This window comes from Vigna radiata, chromosome 1 (genome assembly GCF_000741045.1).
Source record: "Vigna radiata var. radiata cultivar VC1973A chromosome 1, Vradiata_ver6, whole genome shotgun sequence".
In the NCBI taxonomy this organism is placed as follows: Eukaryota; Viridiplantae; Streptophyta; class Magnoliopsida; order Fabales; family Fabaceae; genus Vigna; species Vigna radiata.
Genome location: NC_028351.1, coordinates 18,918,805 through 18,941,020, shown reverse-complemented (window position 1 = coordinate 18,941,020; position 22,216 = coordinate 18,918,805). Strand labels below are relative to the sequence as shown.

Sequence of the window (22,216 nt, the reverse complement as noted above, 5' to 3'; positions counted from 1 at the left end):
CCGTCTCCGGCAACAATCTCCGGCCGTCGTCTCTGGCATTGTCTCCGGCCACCGTCTCCGGCCGTCTTCTCTGACCACCGTTTCCGGCTGTCGTCTCCGGCCACCGTGTTCGGCCACCGTTTTCGGCCACCGTCTCCAGCCACCGTCTCCGGCCGTCGTCTTCGACCGTCGTCTCCGCCACTTGTGCCACCAATTCACCCACACCTAGTCCTACCTCTATTGCTTCCGCTATCTTCTTCTTTATTTTGAAAGGTCTTCAAGGACAGTCAGTGGTTAACACCAAGAAATTTCAACAGTAAAATTATGGGTTGAAACAATTTCACCAACCCTTTTTCAAATATTTCAGATTCGTTTTTGGGTGCTTTGATGAATAAGAGCTCATTATGATCTTCCACTTTCACGGTCTGTCATCGGCGCGTCGTCATTTCCGTCGTTCATCGTGAGGGGGAGTATGTTTCCAGCTAGGTTTTAGGCTTTCAGACTCCACTAGTCAATGATGGCAGTCCTTGCAGTTTTATCGCTTCTAGCCATTACAGGCCCCATCATGATGGCAGTTCTTGTATATAGGCCCCATCAGTCAGTGATGGCAGTCCCTGTATACAGGCCCCATCAGTCAGTGATGGCATTCCCTGTAGTTTTGTCACTTTTAGCCACTACAGGCCCCATCAGTCAGTGATGACAATCCTTGTAGTTTTGATGCAAGCCCCATCCTTACTTGATGGCAATCTAGTCCTTGGACTTTGTCATTGTTCTCCTTTGTCAAAATCATCCCACTTGAAGTTTCGTGGTGCTATTTGAAGTTTCGCAGTTGTCCACTACTGTCCATAAATTGTTGTTAGTTGTTCGTCGACATGTGATTGCGCATCTGTTTGCCGCACACTCTTGAAGACAGATCATATATTTCAAATTGACTTTATTTATTCCAAGCTTGGTCCATACAATCTGTATGCTCCAGCTTGAGGGGGAGTGTTAGCGATATTATATTTAGTTTATATTGTGTTTATGTTAATTAGGGAAACATTGTTCTTATTTTATTTTATTTTATTCTTACATATTCATTTGTATTTGGGCTTAGCCCATATTTCTTCTATTATAAATAGAGAACCCTATGTGTGNTTGTTCTTATTTTATTTTATTTTATTCTTACATATTCATTTGTATTTGGGCTTAGCCCATATTTCTTCTATTATAAATAGAGAACCCTATGTGTGCATTTAACACAAGGGATTAATTCCAATATATAATTTACAGTATATTTAACATACACTACTAGATAAGTTAAACCACGAGTCCCCGACAACGGCACCAAAAACTTGTTAAGTCCCTGGAAAGTGTACCAAATCGTTATCAAGTAATATAAACGGGTAAGTCCGAGTATCGTTTTCCCAAAGGACTCTTAGGCCTTAACTTTCATGTAACATAATCGCATAAGACTTGAGAAGAGAATAAATTTGGTGGTTATATGCAAAGAACAAAAATAAACATGCAATGCAGTTGATTCAATTGGTTTTGAGAAACTATGGATGAATGGTGTTTTTGGGGTTTACAATTTCATCTTATCCGCTCTCATATATCTACTCTTCTTATTTACTTCACTTATTTATGTAATTGCCACGCACACTTTCTTATTTACCCTTAACCCAATCCCTTGGTGAAAAGAGCCTATCGCAATGCAAAGTTGTGGTGACAAGTGATGAAGGAAGAGCTGACAAGGAAGTTGTAGAGATTGGAAGTAGTGATAAAAAGGAGGAAGGTGAAGCCATTGAGAGTAGCAGCAACAGTGGAGGAGAAGAAGAAGAGGAAGCACGAGATAGTCATAATGAGCAGAACAAAGAAGTTTATAATCAAATGACTATTATGCCTTCAATTATCAAACAAATTCCTACAAGAATGAAATTTTATCTTGGAGATATGATAGATTTATATGAAGATGATGATGAGCAGGAATTTGAGGTTCAACCTCCAAGTAATTATCCGCTTAAAGTAAAAGATCCAGGTTGCTTGAATTTGGCATGTAAGATCAATGAGGTTGATATAGGGGAAACAATGATAGATTCTGGATCTAGCATTAATGCGATGCCCATACGTTTGTTTAAGAAAATTGGAGGGCTAACGTTAAAGCCATCTAATCTCACAGTGACAATGGCGGATGGTTCAGTTAAAACACCATGTGCTATGGTGGAAAATGTGGTTGTTCAGGTGGAGCAGTTAGAATTCTTAGCTGATTTTATCATCATGAGCATGGAAGATGAGGAAAGAATTCCAATAATTCTTAGAAGACCTTTCATGGCCACATCCAAGATGTCTATTAGTGTCCATGATGCAAGGATCATGATGAGAGATAAAGAGAATGTACTCTTTTATACTGGCTCTAAAGAGAAAAGTACTAGAATTAAAAAGAGGGCCAGACATATGAAGTCAAGAAGAGAAGCTGCACTAAAGGACAACACAACAAGTACTAATTCTATTAGTTGTAATGTTTTGCAGGTACGTAAAGATGAGGAGGTTGACAAAGGAGGCATTATCCACACTGTATATACACCACTTCCAATAGGAACAGAAGTGAGATTCAAGAACAAGAAGTGGCTGGTTATTAAGAGCCGAGAAGATGGCAAGTTGGAAATCAGGAAACCCTTCAAAAGAGCCATAAAGAGAGTGGATAGAAAGCAACTGATGAGTTGGGTTGATGAAGATCCCAACCGGGATGGAATGAATTGATTTTATCTAAATCCCACTTTGTATAAACATTTGTAGTTTTAGGATATTTGATTTTGTACTTTTGAACACTTTTTGGGTAGCATCTCCTGAGGGATGCTAAATCTTTTATGTATCTACTGAAGGATAAAAGGTAAGTACATCTACTGAAGGTTGTTGGCAGGATAAACACTTACTGATGAGTGCTAAACAGGTTTGGATTAGGCTCGTGACGTTAAACAAGTGCTAATTGGAAGGAAACCCAGTTGATTGTTTGTTTATTAATCCTGTGTTAAGTGCATTACATGTTAATGATTGCATCTGAGAGGGGAAAGGCATATATTTGAAAGTTAAAGGTTGAAATTGAGTGCTAGAAGGAAAGATTACTCAAAAGAAAGCAAAAGAAGAAGTGAAATCAGGCGCAGACCGCTAAGCGGTCCATTTTCTTAAAAGTTGAGCGATTTTCCAAGTTTTTCACTTTGAAACCCTTCTTTGCATTTCGCTTGAGCAGTCTCCCTAAGCCCTAGCATTCTTCTTTCACTTTCAAGAGCATTTTAGAGAGATTTCCTCACTTTCTCATTCACCCACTCACCAAAAATTCAATTTTCCACCATTACTTTGTCAAAGTTTGGGGTTTTTGGTAGAGGGATTTGCATTGGAGAGGACATACGTCATCAATTAAGCAATTTTTCTGCAAGCATTCATAATCTTCACTCAAGTAAGTATGCAAAATCATTCTTTAAGGTTTCTATTTTGGGATTTGTTGATGAACATGTTTAGGAACATGATAAATTAGGCCTTTTGATTTCTATGCATGAATTGATAGAATAGAAACTGTTTGAACCGATTGAATTGATGATTTTAGCAAAAGAGTGGAGATTAGGATCAAATAGGCAAAGATTGAATCAATTGCATTGCATGTTTATTTTTGTTCTTTGCATATAACCACCAAACTTATTCTCTTCTCAAGCCTTATGCGATTAGGTTACATGAAAGTTAAGGCCTAAGAGTCCTTTGGGAAAATGATACTCGGACTTACCCGTTTATATTACTTGATAACGATCTGGTACACTTGCCAGGGACTTAACAACAGAGCAACCAATTTCACGGGTTGTTAAATGAGAATCCCTATGATCATTTAACCACTTTTAGTGAAATCTGCAATATCGTGAAGATAAATGGAGTTTCTGATGACAGGTTCAAACTCAGCCTGTTTCCTTTCTCTCTTGGAGGAAACGCTGAAGCATGGTTGCATTCATTCCCATAAGGTACTTCCAGAAATTGGGAGGTGGTGGCAACAAAATTTGTTAACAAATTCTTTCATGGAAGAAACTCTTGGACATGCGTGGGGCAAATTCAAAGGCCTGTTGAGGAAGACCCCTGTCCATGGACTTGACAAGACTTCATATCTACTTGCTTTCCTTGGAGGCCTACACACTCAGTCAAAGATGATGTTAGATGCTTCAGCTGGAGGCAGTGTAAACAATAAGACTGAAGATGAGGCTTACAAATTGATTGAGAGCATGGCTATGAGTGAAGTGACGCATAGTGAAAGAGGCGCACAGAAAGGTGGACTTTTGTATCTCCTGACTAATGATGCTATGGCTGCTCAGAATCATCTCCTTACCCAAAAGCTGGACAAGTTAACAAAGGTCCTTTCTGAATTTCCAAAGGGAATAAGGAATATTTCTCAGACTCAACAGCTTTGCAATCTATATGGTGGTGACCATATTAATGGTCAATGTGCTTATCCTGAAGAAATGCAGCAGGATGTCAACTACATGGGAAACCAAGGCAATTCTAGCCAAGGTGGGAAGAACCACCCCAATATTGGACAAAATCAAAGTAATTCTTCTGGGCAAGTAGGAGGCTTCCGACAGCAACAACCATCACCTTTATGGCAGTAGGTGAGCAGCTTGACAGAGACAATCAGAGACCTCAGTGACCGATTTGATAAATTTTTTAAAGTTTATGAGTCTCAGCTAAATAGTAATCAAGCCAGCTTTAGAGCATTGGAGGCATAAATTGGGCAGCTTTAGAAAAGTCAGTTTAGGGCTAACATTGATGTTAACCCCAAAAATGAGTGCAAAGTTGTGATGATAAGAAGAAAAAGGAAGATAGCGGAGGAAATAATTGAGATTGGGAGCAGTGAGGATGAAAATGAGGAGAGGATGCATAATCATGAAGTTAATGAGCAAAAGAGCCAAGAAGAGAAAGAGAAAGACAGTCACCAAGAGCCATTCAGAGAAATCTTTCATCAAGTGACTGTTACTCCTGGAGCACTTCCACAAATTCCTGAGTATGATAAGAGGATCAAGTACTATCTTGGAGAGGTAAATTATCTTGATGATGAAGAAGACCAGGAACGGTTGGTTAAGCCTAAAAAGAAGGACCATCCAAAGAAATTGAAGGATTCAGGGACTTTAACTCTTCCTTGCGTGATCAATGATGTGGACATAGGGAGAGCCATGATTGATTCAGGATCAAGTGTTAATTTGATGCCCTTTAGTGATTTCAGGAAGATCGGAGGGCTAGGATTAAAACTAGCCAATACTACCCTGACAGTTGCGGATGGATCTATCAAGAAGCCAGTTGGTATGGTGGAAGATGTAATTGTTCGAATTGAGGAGTTGGAATTCTTGATTGATTTTCTAGTTGTGGACATGGAAAATGAAGGAAGAATTCCATTAATCTTGGGAAGACCCTTCATGGGGACTTTTAAAATGGTTATACGTGTCCATGATGGAGGAATGAGGTTAAGAGATCATGACCAAGTGCTAACTTATTATGGCTCTGAAGAAAAAAAATGAGAATAAGAAGAAGAGCCAGATACAAAAGGGCAAGAAGTGAAGCTGCAAATGAAGACAACACCATAGGTATTGATCATCTTAACAGTTGTAATGTTTTGCAGATACTTGAGGATAAGTAGGTATGCAAAGAAGAGTCAACCCACTCAGAGGACACACCTTTCCTGTGTGGCATGTCAGTGAGATATAAAAATAGGAAGTGGATTGTGAATAGGAAGCTCAAGGAAGAGGGAGTGGTGGAGATTAGAAGGCCATACTCCACATCAATTCGAAAACTGGACAGAAGACAGTTGGGGAGGTGGGATGATGAAGATCCCAACATGAAGAAGAAGAGTTGATTTGTTGGAGAACTTATTTTGTATACTAAAACTATTTTTTTATTTCATTTTATTTGTTGGACTTGTATTTTTGAGTATTTGAACAATTTTTGGGTGGCATCTACTGGGGGATGCTAAATTTTTATGGAGTTACTGAAGAACATAGGAAGGTATACCTACTGATGGGTGTTGGAGAGATTTGCATTTACTGACAAGTGCTAAACAGGTTTGGGTGAAGCTCGTGACGTTAAACAAGCGCTACTAGGAGGCACCCTAGATTTTCTCTTTCACTTTTGCATTTTGAATTCTTAGAATAGGTTGAATTGTTATTTTCAGTGTGTATGCTTGGCTTGAATACTTTTCTGAAAATGATTGACTGAACAATTTGCATGATAAGTCTATTTAATTATGAATTGATGTGGATGATAATTGAGTTGTATTGCATATTAATATTCATGGAACAGATGTGTGATGATTTATGATTGTGGTTATGATGCTAAGCAAGGTGTATGAATGAATGTTGTGTGAGAAAGCATGTTTTGTGAGGTATTGAGCTCCAGAGTTTTCATTGTTGTATGTATTGTTCACAGGAAAACATGAATGATATTGCCTTAATCTTGATGATTGATTGAATTGCATGTGAATGTCATATGATCAAGGCCATTTTTGAAAACCCTTCTCTAGCCAAAATTTTTACCCAAAGTGCTTGAAATTTTATACCCTTTTTGAACCTTAGCCTTAAACAGGATGAGAACCCTTGTTTTAAAATTCTTTACCTTGAGTTGGGTTGAGCTTAATTGCATGTGTGGAAGAGGTTCAAGTTTGGGATTGTATGGGGGAAATTGAAAAGCAATTGTAAAACATTGAGCTCAAATGTTGAGAAAGAAAAATGCATGAGAAAAAGAAAAGAAAAGAAGAAATGCATGAAAATGAGCTCAATGTAAAAGAAAAGGGAAGAAGTTGGGAATAAGTGAGATTGGTGAGGAAGAGAGTTGTGCTTAAATTTTGAATACGGTGGTAGCTCTCTTAACTCAAGGACTTTGTATTCTAGAAAAACAAATTTTTCTTGTTAGGCCAGCGTCAATACAAGCCTTGGAAAAGTCCTTGTGATGGCATTTGCATGTGAAGATTTTGATTGTTTTAGCTGAATGGCAATGTTGTTTCATGTGACTTGTGAATAATAGAGAGTTGGAGTGTCACCCTAAACACTTGAGTGATTGAGTGAAACACTTGCTTGGTGAGAATTGCTAAATTTCATACTTACATCTTTGCTTAGGGGATTGGTCATTCATAAAGTGTAACATCTGTTGAGAAATATGTGATCTAGTGAACTGAATTGAATTGAAAGCATGCATGCATCTTGATTCGATTTCACTGAAGGTCTGAAATTGAGTAGTTCTTGTCATGTATTTTAGGACTATTGAACCATTGGATGAAATAGTAGAAAGCCAAGTCTTGTTTTGTTTGCTTCTTTTGTTTTGTTTGCTTGAGGACAAGCAAAGTTTTAAGTTTGTGGTTGTGATAGCGGTTGCAAAACAATTATTTTCATATGTTAATTGAGATCAAATTACACCCTTTAAGACTTAGAACGATCTTAGAATCAAGCAAAACACAAATTGAGTCAGTTGAGAGTTAAAAGCTGTTTTTAGCGATATTATGCTTGTTTTGCATTGTTTTGTAGCATCTTTGATCAAAATGAAGAATGGGATGGAAGATGAAGGTCTTAGACTCAAGAAGCAAGAAGAAAAATGAAGAGAAGAAGAGTCTAGGAACCGCCCAGCGCCAAAATCCACCGCTGGGCAGCCAAATGCGAGGAGAAGCCAATGTCTGACACCCAGGCGACATTGCTGGGCGGTTTTGCGGTAAAAGGCAAATCGGCGGGCGGTGGAACCCGCCGTTGGGCGGTGGCGCGGCTATGGGCAAACCGCCGGGCAGCATAAGTGTGACGTCGGGCGGTAGTCTGCTGGGCTTGGGCTTGTTTTCTGTGACACTCCTCAGTTATAAATAGTCCTATTGCGACTTGAGAGTCATTCTTTTGACAGAAGAGAGCGGCTAGACCTAATTTTCACTCCTTGGAGAAGATCTATTGGATGCTTAGGGTCCTTTTCATCCAATCTAGGGTTTGTTGTTAGGGGAAACAATGGTGAACTAAACCCTTTTGTTGTTAGGGGAAACAATGTAATCTTTTGAAACTCTCTTTTATTGAAACTCTTGTTTATTTATATGTTTTTCGTATGCTTTGACTATTAATTGTTGGGTTCTCTTATGCGCTTAAAGCTTTTATCGTTTAACTCATTCAATAATTGTTGTTTGTCTTTATTGATACGGGAACATACGGTACTGTCATGAACTGGTGAGAAATTCCTTGATTAAGCAATACCACCTAGGGATAAGGGGTAGGATGATCAATTGTTTTTGCTTCTGTTCTTAACGCATTATTAATTACTAGGGGAGGCTAGGGATAGCAAGCCAGTAATTAGTAATAGGCTCTTTTCGCCAAGGGATGGGTTAAGGGTAGGCCAAGAAAGTTTGCATGACAATTAAATAACAAAGCAAATTAAACAAGAGGATTAGATAAGAGAGAAAGGATAAGATGAAATTGTAAACCCCCAACAACTCCATTGAACCATAGTCTTTTTCTCGTCAACTGAATCAAACGCATTGCATGTTTATTTTGTGTTCTTGCATTCCAACAATTTAATTTTTCTTTACAAGTCTTACGATTTCAATTTGCACAAACGATAAGGCCTTTCGAGTCTCTTGGGAAGAACGATATTGGGTTTTACCGATTATATTACTTGAAACCAACTGCCAAGAACCTTGGGAAAGGCTGTGCATCTTCTCTTTGGTTCCAATTTCTTCCCTATCTCTTCAATTTCGTAGAACCCTAAGTTGTCCATCATGGAGTGTTTTTCCTATTTGTTGAGATTAGTTGTAAAACATGGAATTCTTATGTATTTTGTGATGTTAATGCTATATGTTTTTCCAATTCATGTTAGTATTCAATTTCTATGCTTAATTCTTGCTTTGGATTGATCACCCATGCATGAATTGTGGTTCTTGACGTATTGAGAAATATGAATGGAACCTAGAACTGAAATTGAACACTTATTGGATTGAATTGAGATGTTTGTGAATGCAGGAGAATGAAATGGATGAATTCTAGTCTTAACAAATTGTAAATACTCTATGTTAAATTCCTTGCACACCAACTGTTTGATAAAAATACCAAAAAGAGTTTCTTGTGTTTTTTGTACACTTTGATGTCTAATTAAGTTATGAAAGGAAGAGTTGTCATGTGTTGCACAAGTCCCTTGGGAGATAATGATATTTATCACTTGCTACGCTGCGACCGGTGCACTTGACGTTGGTTTTGCAACCAACAATAATTAGTGTCTTCTTGGATCCCAAGATGTTTGGGACACACTAGAGGAGGGGTACAATAAACCCACAGAGCATGAACATCAGACAATGATCAATATTGCTGCAATGAAAAAGACACGGGTGAAAGAAAGATCAACTTTGTTCTTTCTATACAATGTAGCGGATGACTCGGGGTTTGAAAAAATGGCTAATGCGAAGTTAGTAAAAGAAGCGTGAAAAGTTCTGGAGGTGGTATACAAAGGACATATCTATGTGAGGCAAGTCTGAGTATAAACTCTCATAAGAGAGTTGGAACATATAGATAGAGGAAATGGAGGGAGTTGTCAAGTTTATAGCTTGCGTGCATTAGATGACCAACCAACTCGGATTGAATGGAGAAGATTTGCCTCCTTACCGGGTTGCAAAAAAGATCTTGAGAAATCTGACAAATGATTTTGAAAGTATTTGGGTACTATTGAAAAGACAAAGGATTTGTCAACTCTCATTGTGGAGGAGTTAAAGTTTGGTCATTAAAGTCTCACGAACTAAGGAAGAAAAAGAAAAAGAAGGAACCCAACGATAAAACACTATAGGAATAGTTTGACTCAAATGTAACTCAAAATACTCAAAGTCGAGGTCATGGAGGTAAAAGCAAAGGACAAGGTGGACGTGGCCGAGGAGATCTGTCTAAGTCGAAAGTGGAATACTTCAAGTGTGGGAAGCATGACCATTAGGCAAATGAGTGCAGATCAGGTAAATGCTACAACTATGGTAAGGTTGACCATATGTCAAGTTAAGACAAAGGAGGAGACAAATCTCCTTTTTGAAGATGTAGAGGAAGGGTGTGGAATCTTGTTGATGGCAAAAATCTCGGATGCAAAAAGTGTGGACATGGAAATCTCAATCACAACAATGGATGAAGTGATCTCGTTACATGGTGAGGCAAATATGGAGAAGTCAAACTTGGAGAAGAAACTTATACAAAAAGATGAAAAGATTCGACAAATGGGTAGACTTCTGGATGAAGCTAATGAGATTATGAATAAAAAGAGGACTGAACTTGAGGAGGTGCAGAAGGCAACTGGTGACAAGGAGGAGGAAACATCTAGTGTTCTTGAACTAGATGAAAATGGGAAAGAGGAACATGAAGATGTTCAGAAGAACCAAGGTATGAGAACCCGAATATCGAGATAGAAAAATATTTATGAGTAAAATTGCAAACAAGAAATCGACCAAGTTGTTGAGAGGTGGCCCAAGATTGTTGAGAAGTTTCTTAAAGTTAGAAACGAGTTGGTCAAGGTTATTGAGAAGTTGGCCATAACAAACAACAGGTCAGTAAAAGTATTAAAAAGTTTAGTTAAAGTGAATGACAACATGACAAACATGAAGAAAATGAAGAATCTAAATCTGGTTGAAAGAAGGATGTTTGATGTGAGATGATGCACATGGAAAGCTAGAGTGTAGAGATGAAGAATGGAAAGATTTAAGTTTATGGGGGAGTTTTGTTAGGATAAACTTAAATCTAAGGGATGTATTAGTAATTTTGTGTGAGTCTTATTCTATTAGTTTGGGTCTAGTAATATTTAGTTTGATTTTGATAGAGTAAAATAGGGATGAGTAATTTTGATTTTTCATTTATTTAGGTGCAGTATTATTTTACTTTTTTGATAGAAAATAGAGATAAATTGAGTACTATTTTATTTTATTTTGAGTAAGTTATATTTTGTTTGTAGTTTTTATTCTTTTTACGAATACTCTATTTGTACCTACTTAAAGACTATTGAATTTAAATGAAAATTACCAAAGTGAATTGAAGAGTTCAATTATTTGTGTCACGTTTTTTTTTGTTTAATCATTCTGATAGGCCCTATTTTCGGTGACTTTTCTCAAATAGGCCCCTCACTTTTCTTTTGTCTCAATTGGATTCCTATTTTTGAAAAATTTAACCAATTAGATCTTGTCGTTAGTTCCGTACTAACAACATTAAAGAGGTGTCACGTGTCAGCTCGTGGTTATTTATTTTCATTTTTTTTAAATTGCCACGTGTCAAGCTGACATTGTGCCACGTGGCAATGATAGTGTGAGGTGGCACTGACAATGCCATGTGTCACTATGAAGCTACATGCCATTGCATTTGTCTCAATTTGGTCTTTTTATTTTTATTTTGTCTCAATTTAGTTCTATTTCTTTTAAAATTAAAAAAAAAATTTCCTTCCCAAATAAAATATGGTATGTACGTCTTCCAATTTTTTGTCTTTAAATATGTTTTTGTCAAGCAAATTATTAGTAATGATGTATTCCAAATGAAAATATTTAATTCTACAAACTTTTTATGAATTATTGAGAAAGCATTGAGACTATTTTTGTGTCGGTCACCTTCACAAAAATATTTATTATTAAAATTTTAACTTTTATAGTTTGGTCATTCATATTATTTATATAAAGACTTCATTTGTTGTTTAATTTGTAGAAATTTTTTAAATGAGTTTCTTTATTCTTTATTTGTCTCAATTTAGTTTTTGTATTAAAAATTTTAATGCAACTAAGTTATGTTATATTTTAAAACACCTACAAACTCTAATATTCTATTTTCTATTTTCTAATAATAAGGAAAATGTTTACTCATAAATGACTAATCCAAAGTTTGAAAATTAAAAGTATTTGGAAAATCTTTGAAAGACACCTTTTCAATTTTGTAAGCATAAATATATACAACAATTTTAGGGGACATTTCCTTTTGTGCAAGAAAGAAATATAGAAACAATATTACGAGTACTCATGTATATATTATTTTTACTATTAATTACTAGCAACTTTTTTGAAATTCTATTACAATTTAATATAGAAAAAATAATAATAAACGGTAGAATGACATGATAGATTTTATTTGAATATATTAAAAGACTAACGCATGAAATAATATATGTAAAAAAACAAAGTAAAAAATACATTCATATCACTTTTCCTATACTTTAAGTTTTGTAAATGTTAAAAGTATTGATATTGAGATGTAGTGTTGTAAAGGTATGTAATATAGTCTTTCACGTTATCTTATACTCTGAAAAACATGAATAAGAAAAATATAGAACTTAAGTAAAGTACTAAAATTTAACATGGATTGGAATAGGTATTGTTCACATAAATTATTTACAAGAGTAGATTCGTTACTTGTATAGTGGTCATGCATGCAAAGAGATTCTTGAACGAGATGTATTATGACCAGGTGACAAGATCTTAATGGTTGTTTGATTTCTCTTTTTGTTTAGAAATATTTTTTTATTGTTGAGAGCATAAAGATCCACTTGTATATATCATTTATATCAATGTTTATGGGAAGGTGAATATTCATCAAGGAATACTAGTTATATTTATATAATCAACATGGGTCGTAGATCTATGTTCCTATGAAAATAATACTTACTTGAATAGTATAATAACACTATAATAAATAATAACAGAATGATAAATAATAACTAACACACCAAACTACCGAGATTTAGTTATAATATGTAAATAAGGCCGAAATACGCATAGGTTTCGGTTGTTCCATGATGAGGAGGCTTAAAGCACCTTATTGAGTCACACTCTTTAATATCCCTTTGGGAACAGGTAGGAACATAAGCCTCTCAACCTCAGGAGATTGGTTTGGTGTATGTGGTCAAATTAGACCTCTAGTCAACTTGGGCTGACTTGTGTAGTTTGCAAATAGATTGGTCAATTAGGCGAGTTCATAATATAGTTGGGCCATTCGACTTTGCTTTATAGGCAGACTGGCCTCAAGGCCAACTTTATAATATAGATTCGATCGTGCTTTACAGCTGGAGTAGCCTTGAGGCCGAGTTTATAACATAATATAGCCATTCGATTGTGTTTTTCTTGTGGATTGGCCTTGAGGCCAAGCTTATGATTGTTTTGGCCATTCTGCCATGTTTTGCAGGTGGATTGGCCTTTAAAGGCTGATCCAGTCGAGTTATTAAATAATCTAGCCATTCAACCAAGATCATTTAGTGACTAATTGATAACGGTTGGAAAACCATTATTCTTTATGTAATTTTCATATTAAATGCACTCTTTTTGACTTAGAAACTTGCTTTAACTCATGTTTTTGCTTTAGTTTTGTGGAAAAGAGATTTGAGGTTATACTTGATGATTTTATCACTACATTCCCTTGGTTTGTAGGCTATTGGAAAGAATTGAAAGAAGAGTCAAAGTATCAAATGGTTGGAGTGTAGAAAAGTCAACCAGAATGCAGAAATGTCAACCAAAGTGCAGTTTAGCACCGCAGATAGCACTGAGCGCCACCGCTGAGCGTCAGTTTCTCCTGTTTTGCGCCTGAGCGCCACCATTGAGCGTCATTTAAGTGTCGCACCTACCGCTGAGCGTCCCTTTTAGCGTTGAGCGTTGACGACGTGCGTTTTGACCTATTTTCTGTTATTTCTATGATCTTTTTTGGGCCTGGACCCATTTTCTGTTAATTTTCTACCCTATTTAGAGACCTGGACGTCTTAGGGTTTGTATCTTTTGATGGCTTAAGCACATAAACACGTTTTTCACCCCTTTGGGGCAGATTTGGGAATGTGAGAGCTCTCCATTTCTCTTTCTAGGGTTTCTATCTCTTCCATTCCATTGTACACCTAGTTTCTCCATGAAGGTGGAGAACTAATCTCATTTGTTATTGGGGAAGATATAACCTCTAAGCTCTCTTGTATTTGGTTTGATTCTTATTATTGATATATGCTTCTTTCATTAATTGTTAGAGATATTCTTCTTTGCTCAAATGCTTGTGATGTTTTATTCATATATGGCATAAATCTTATGATTTGTATCAGGAGATTTCGTACTCCTAGGGTTGAACGATTTGGGATGTGACAAATCTCCTCTTCTCTTCCAAGGATTGTTATTGAGAGATATCTTACAAATCACGATCTTGGGAATTCCCCTAAAAGTAATATTACCTAGACATAGGGATAAGAGGGATGGTTACCTTTAAGATTTCGTGCCAATGTAATGCATAATTAATTGCTAGGGAGACAAGACATTGTAAACTAGTAATTAAGGATAAGGTTTCTTCACCCTAACAACATAAAGTGGTATTAACATTAATGAAGAATATGAATTCGTTTATGCATGAGAGTGATTAGGTGAAATCTCAACCCTAACAACATATTCATCTCATATTATCAACATCACCCATTTACTTTTGTATTTGGCCTCAATTGATCAAATTGCATGCATATTTACTTTTATCGTTTTGCATTCAAAAAAACCCAATATATTGTTCTTATAGTCTTAATTGGTTAAGTAAAAGCACAATTGTTTACTGTCGTGAGTCTCTTTGGAAAACGATTCTTGGTCTTACCATTTTATATTACTTGATACGATTCGGTACACTTGTTGGAGACTTAACACTAATCCAGTCAAGCTCTTAGATAGGCTGGCATTTGGGCTTGACCATTCAGTTGTGCTCATTTAGTGGATAATTGTTAAATAATCTGCCCATTTGGGTGAGCTCATTCTGTGCTTAATCCAGTCGAGCTCTTAGATAGGTTGACCTCAGGGCTTGGCCATTTGGTCCTGCTCATTTAATGGCTAATCTAACCAAGCTATTAAATAATTTGGTCATTCCGCAGAGCTTATTCAATGGCTAATCCAGTAGAGCTCTTAGATAGGTTGGCCTCGAGGCCTTCTTAATCGACCATGGTCATTTAGTGGTTAATCTATCCATTTGGCAAAGCCCATTCAGTGGCTAATCTAGCCAATCCCTTAGATAGGTTAGTCTCAAATCTTGGCCATTCAACTGTACTTATTCAATGGCTAATGTAGTTTAGCTATTAGATAATTTTTCCATTTAGCCGAGCTTCTTTAGTAATTAATCCAACTAAGCTCTTAGATAACTTTGACCATTCGGTAGAGGTCCTTGAGTAGCTAATCAAACCGAGTTTATTGATTATTTGTCTATTCAGGCAAATTCCTTGAGTGTCTAATCCAGTTGAGCTCTTTTAGTGGCTAATCCAACTGAGGTCTTAGATTGTTACCAATAAGGGAGTATTGTTAAAACCTGAAGATAAGTTTTGATGATGCTGCAACTTGTAGTTTTTGAATGTAATAGGAAAATACTTAAAAAGCAACTTGTAGATTTTGAATGTAGTANGACAATGATAAACATTNTAATTTTTACTGGTATAATCGATTATGATTAAGCTATAATCGATTATCAGATGCTTTTGAACTAAAATAATTGATTATCATGAAGCAATAATCGATTATCACAAGTCACACTTGAATAATCGATTATCACTTCATATAATCGATTATCACTTTTTGAAATTTCTATAACGGACTTGAATAATCGATTATCACTTACAATAATCGATTATTCATNGCAGTTGGGAGCTGACCTTTGGCATTCAGTGAACTTGGCTATATATATGTGGTTTTGGAGAACTCAGAACTTAACTTTTGTGAACTGAAAAAAGCTTAGAACACTGTGTGTGAGAGGAACGTTCTTAGAGAGCTTTTTGTTCATTGTTCCCTTGCTTGGTCTTGTGAAAGGAGAGGCTTGCGTATCGTGTGTCGATAGTCGGAGCAGACTCTCTTCAAGTTAGCAATGTACTTTGCCTGGTCTTGTGAATGTAGAAGCTAGCGAATCGTTGGTCGATTGCCCGAGCGGTTCTCTCCAAGTTGGTAGAGTGTTTCTTTTCGTTCTATTCCTGTTTCATTTTATTGTAATCTGTCAAACCAATTTTAGTGGAACTGTTAATCACTATTTATAGTGATTAACGACTGGACGTAGATTCTGTTGAATCGAACCAGTATAAAAATACTCGTGTGATTTTTCTATTCCCTACACTCATTTTATATAACGTATATCAACTGTTTGATTAATTTTCTGAAAGAAAATTATTTTTTGCTAAAAGGACCAAATTAATTTTAATTGTGATCGAATACGCTTTCCGCTCTCTGAGTTTTAAATCCGCTGCGCAATACTCTTCGAAAATTACCCCCTCCGATACCAACATAGATAACTTGATTATTTGGTCGAACTCCTTGAGTGACAAAGTGTTGACGGATTGGCAAGTGTACCAAATCGTACAAGTAATATAAATGGTAAGACCAAGTATCGTTTTCCCAAGAGACTCGTATGGCTTCCTCGTTCGCGTGAATTAAAATAATAAGACTTGAGAATGGATGTTGTTGGGTACTAACAATTTCATCTATTCCACTCTCTCTTACATACTACCCTTGATTATTAGATTGATTCAATTGTTATGCGACTTTCTTAGCCTCCCCTTAACCCGATCCCTCAGCGAAAAGGGCCTAATATCAATTACCGGCTTGCTATCCCTAGCCTCCCCTAGTAATTAATAGCGCATTATAAACAGAAGTTAGCGCAATTGATCGTCCTACCCTATCCCTAGGTGGTATTGCAGAATCAAGAGATTACTCACTAGTTCATGTCATTACCGCACGTCCCCATGTCAATAACGATAAACAACGATATACCGAATGAGTTAAACGATAAAAGCCTTAAGCACAGATGATAACCCAAAAATAATCACTCAAAACATATGGAGACCATATAAATAATCAATAGTTTCAATAAGAGAGAGTATCAAAAGATTACATTAAATTCCCCAAAAACAATAGGGTTTAGTTCACCATAGACATGGTGAAACTAGATGAAAAATGGAAGAAGAATGAAAGAGCAAACCCTAGAAAAGATTAAAAGGAGCCTAAGCATCCAAGAGATCCTCTCCAGAGAGCAAAATTAGGTCTGGTCGTCTTCCCCTGTCAAAAGAATGACTCTGAATTCGTAGTAGGGGTATTTATAGGTGAGGAGCGTGTCAAAATCAGGCCCATGTCCAGTGAGCCACCGCCGGGCGGTTTAAGTGTGCCGCCCGACGGTTTCCCATAACCTGCCGCCATTGCCCGACGGTAATTGCTACCACCCGACGGTTTCCCTCAGTGCCCATTCCCATGCTTACTTCTCGTCCTGGACCGCCCAGTGGTTTAAGTGTGTCACTAGGCGGTACGTCGACTCTTCAAAACTTCATTTTTCTACTCTTTTCTTGAGTCAACGACCTGTATCTTCAACTCCATTCTTACTTTTATCAAATTAGCTACAAAACAATGCAAAATAAGCATAAAATCGATAAAAACAACTTTTGACTCTCTCCAGACTCATTGAGTTTTGCTTGATTCTAAGCTCATTCCGAGTAGTAAAGGGTGTAATTTGATCCAAATTGACATGTGAAAATCATTGTTTTTCAACCTTCATTACTAAGCCAACTAACCTCATTAAGGAGCTGCTTGGCAATAATCTTTCCAACTTGTGTTGCCAACTATAGAAAATTCCTCCTTGGTATTGTCGTCTTTAGGTAGACATTGGACAATATTTGCCTTGGTGCTGGCATCTTGGGATAACTTTTACTTTTGATGTTGCCATCTTTCTTTGATGTTGTCAAGCTTAGGCATAAGCTTTTTATGTTGTCAACTTCATGTATAATTTTATTTGATATTATCGTCTTCAAATATGTTTAAATAATAATAATATTGTTATTAATTATTATTACTATTATTTAAATGGTTCGTTTTACTAAATATTAATAATGATGTTTTAAATGGTAATATTAATGTATGTTGTTATATGGTTAAAATAAAACTTTTTGAGGTGAATTATATATATATATATATATATATATATATATATATATATATATATATATATATATATATATATATATTAAACTAGTGGAAAAATATCTTTCTATGACGACCTATTATGACGGATAAAAGTTATCCATCATAATAGGTTTACCGGTGGCAGAATTGTAATAAAAGTAAGACATATTATAATATACTTTTATATATCCGTCATAATATTAAATAAGTTTAAGACATATTATGATGTCGTTTTGTATATCAGTCATAATATAAAACGCGGTTGCAAATTTGTAAATAAGTTTAAACCTATTACTACGTATTTATGGACACTTGTCATAAAATTTTTAATGTACTATGACTGATTTTTAGAAATCCGTCATAATATCTCTCTCTTTCATTTTTTTTCATTTCCCTCTCGGTCCTTCTCATGTTTGCCCCTCTCACTCTCATTTCCCATTTCCATTTCACTCTCGTTCGACCTAATACACCGTCGTTCACTCTCTTCCTCTTTTCCTCTCTATTTCACTCTTTATCATTCGTCTTTCACTCAACCATTCATCCGCCACATTTCTCATTTGCGTACCCTCACGAGAACATTTCTCTCGTCTCCATCATTGAAGGCTCTCGTCACAGTTCTCATTCGCTACAGTTCAAGCTGTAAGCACTTTCCTTTACCTCTCAGCCTCTCACCTGCATCTTTTACCCTCAACTGCTAGGGTTTCTTTGTATCTTCATCTTCTCACCTTTTGACCAACTTTTTTTGCTTTTTCCTTTATTTTTCACCGATTGAAATCAGATTCCTCTGTCTTTGTTTCAGTCAAGTAGTGATTCGACTCGTGTCTGTAGGAGCTACCTAGGTAGATGGCTGATGCTGCAAGCGTAGTTGTGTGTTCGTTCCCCTTTCGAAGTAAGGGTTTTTGTTTCCTCTCTGCTTGTTTCGTAATTTTGTTTCGAGATGTCCACCTTGGTGCTGTTTTGTTTTGATTATATTGATCCTGTAATTGGTTGATAGCGCATAGTTATTGTGGGTTTTGTCCGACACAGAGAATTGGTTGATGCAAAGAAAGCTCTCGAGCAAATAACACATTTAATTTTAAAGTTAAGATGATCCTGATTGAATTTTTTTGGCTCACATGCTTTCTCTGTAATATGCTTGATCTTAATTTTTTGGCTCAGATCAGGATATGCTTTATGTCAACGAGAGTAAAAGTTACAACATAGATACTTATAAGATTTTAATATTGAGTCTCCCTTGTCCACCTGAGCTATGTTCAACCTCCATCCACCGTGTGGGGATTTTTCTTGGAAGTTGACTGGTGCACAAACTACAGTTTGCCTAGTCGGGCCACACTTTAGAGTAATATAGTATTAAGAAACAAACAGAAAAACAAGCTAGGAGAGCTACCAAATATTTGGTAGTCTCCTTTGTAGACAAGACAATCCATATAATGACATAATTATTATGTTTTGAGAAATTATGATGATTAGTATGTATAGACTATATGATGTGATATATGATTTCTAGATGAAGTATTTGTATGCCTTTATGAAGTATTTTTAAAAACCTAATCCATAACCAATTCAACGGACAGTGACAAACTGAATGTGATATACCTTCCTTGATACTAATTTAGGAATGAAAACCCGAGTAATGATGTTTCAAAGAGTATGAGTTATAGTGAAAAGCATCGATTCTGGAAAGAGGTTTGAAGATTTGATTTAATTTATAAATGTTTAAAATATTAATTAATTAGTAGTGACTGATTGATTAAAATTGATGGATTGTTTATGTTATTGTTATTGGGATAAGTTGGGAATGGGAAGTGCCTTGCAAGAATGTTATAGATTGTAATTTGGCTATTCTTTTTAATTTGTGCTTATTTGATGCTTTTTTTGTTAGAACCAATCTGCAGGTATTTCGTTATATAATTGGGGATTGTTTAGAGCCTTGTTGTGGTTGTTTGCTGCCATAAGGAAGAGAAAGCAACCATAAGGAGTCTAGCATTTTTTAGGGTTATTTCCAGGGTGCAAAGGTTATGTCTCTATTTTTCTTTATTGATATGCCTCTTATGTTTTCTCCCCCAAGACCAAACTTGGTATCTTCTAAAATATTTCTGTGTTTTTGTTGATTCAACAATGTGTTTGATGGAATTAGGAGTTAAAAAAAGGGGACACCATTGTTGCTCCTCCATTTACCATGTTCTTTCTTTATTTCTCAAGTTCTTAATGCAGTACTTTGTTCATTTTTTCCCATTTCGATTAGTACATGTGTTCATATAATTGGCCACTTCAACTCCTGGTTAACGCATGTTAATCTTGCATCAGTATTTTTCTTATGTCAGATTTAAGCATGAACGTTACATTCTGTGTCACTGTTTTCATAAGCAACTTAATTTATATTCTACACCATTAATGAAGGGGATTATGTTTGTAATTGTTTTTTTTTCTGTACATATTTTCTTACAATTTTACTTGTTATGGTTCGATAATTGCTTTTTATCATGATGAATGTTCTAATAATTGAATTGTTTAATTGTAATAATTATTTTCTATAATCATAATAAATGTGGACACATGCTTGGTAATGCATGTATTTCCATGAGTAACTGCTTATAGGCTTTCTCTCTATCCTCATCTTCGTTGGAATATTTCCCATTTTTCTTATATAATATTTACAAATTTTCCTTTCTATTTGAACCTCAGATAAATTTCTATTTTGGGTCTGTTTATGAACATTTAATATCTGGAAGGTATGTTTAGATTGATGTTTTTCTGGAGGACCAACCTTAAGACATGTGAAGCATTTTTTACACTATTGCTGATTATATTTTTAAGTCATTCTATTTCTTCCTATATTAGCTTTCTCATCATTAGTATACATTACAAATTCATGTGGCTGCAATCAAATTTCCTTTGATTTATTTGCTCATAAAGAAAAATGAGATTGTTCTTGCGCTCTACAATATGTGTGATGGCAACTTTTGCTCTAATTAATATGGCATAATCAGTTGTAGTTATCTTCTAAGATGGATGGAGAATGACTATAATGCATTGTTGAGTCAAGATCCTTTGTTCAAAGTAATAATTTCTAAAAACAATGCAGAAGATGCAATTGGCCCAAACCTTTGAAATTTCTTTATGGAAATATTGCATTTGTTTGAGATAGTTTTTCCTTTTGCCTTTTTGAAAAACTTTAATAATTTTTTTTCCAGTGATGGAAAAGGGTAATCATATGTGAATACGGAAGCTTGCTTCTGTTGACTTTGTTGACAACACAAACTTTATATCAACCTAGTTTTTGATGATGACAACACAATGCTAAATAACAGTACACATGTTGCTGCATTACATGTTCTTATTCTGAATTGATTGTCAATTATGCGCTGAACGTGTTTTGATGTACTGTGATGTATGTTCCTATGTTAATTTTGTGATATATTTGTGGAACATGCTTGGATGAAATTATGCAGTAAAATAGCTTTGATAACAGTACATATTTTATGGCACATTTTGGAAAAAGAAAAAATCACAAGCACTTTTACAAACTTACAGTTGTGTGACAAAGTTCTAGTTCAGTCGATTACGCCTGTAATGGATTCGACTATTCTAAAATCTTTGGACAAATTTTGAGAACCAGTGCTTTGTGATATTTTGGATTGAAAAGAATTTCAAAATGTTTTTACATGTGTTAGTCGACTTTGTCCAGTTTACATTCGACTGTATTATTGATCTGTTTTGGAATTCTGTTATGCTTACACGCTCCAACAACTCTTTTTTTAAAAGTTAGTTAAGCATTAATGACTTGATCAACTGTATTGAATGTGTGTTGATTTTCGTTCACTGAGAGCCTCTATGTTGACTGTCTGTTATAACTGTATTAATACAGTCAACTGGATTAGTAGGCTATTCGACTGAGAAATAATCTGTCTAACAGAAAGCTATAAATTGGATGTACACAAGTTGTTCAGAGACTTTTGTGAACCTAACATTTTCATTTCTTGTTTCAGATTGAATTCTTTGTCTTAACAGCTCCAAGAATTCTCAAAGAAGACGGTGGTGATCTATCTTGAAAGAGATTCAAAGGGATAAGGCTTATGTGCTGACTGTGTGATCAAAACTGGACAAAGAAGGTGCTTCTTGATTGATCTTTGAAGGCTTGGCATCCTGTGAAGACTGCTGCATTGTGTGAAGGCTTGGCATCTTGTGAAGACTGTTGTGTTAAGGCTTGGCATCCTGTGAAGAGTGTTGGAATTTACACGTTGAGGATTGTTCGACGTGGGTTCAGATTGTAGAAGAGGGGATTCTTGCTGTAAGTCTGGTTTTGGTTATTGCAGCTATATTTTGGTTTTGGGGTACAGAGGAAATTTATAT

At 35.8% G+C, this 22,216-nt stretch overlaps 1 protein-coding gene across 1 annotated transcript; it reads left to right on the top strand.

The window, feature by feature from the left end:
- The first annotated feature begins 4,865 nt into the window (after positions 1–4,865).
- LOC106758737 lies at positions 4,866–5,839 on the top strand. The gene is made up of 3 exons (XM_014641715.1): positions 4,866–5,449; positions 5,606–5,623; positions 5,716–5,839. The coding sequence occupies exons 1-3, from the start codon at positions 4,866–4,868 to the stop codon at positions 5,837–5,839; spliced, it is 726 nt and encodes a 241-aa protein (XP_014497201.1).
- The last annotated feature ends 16,377 nt before the right edge of the window (positions 5,840–22,216 follow it).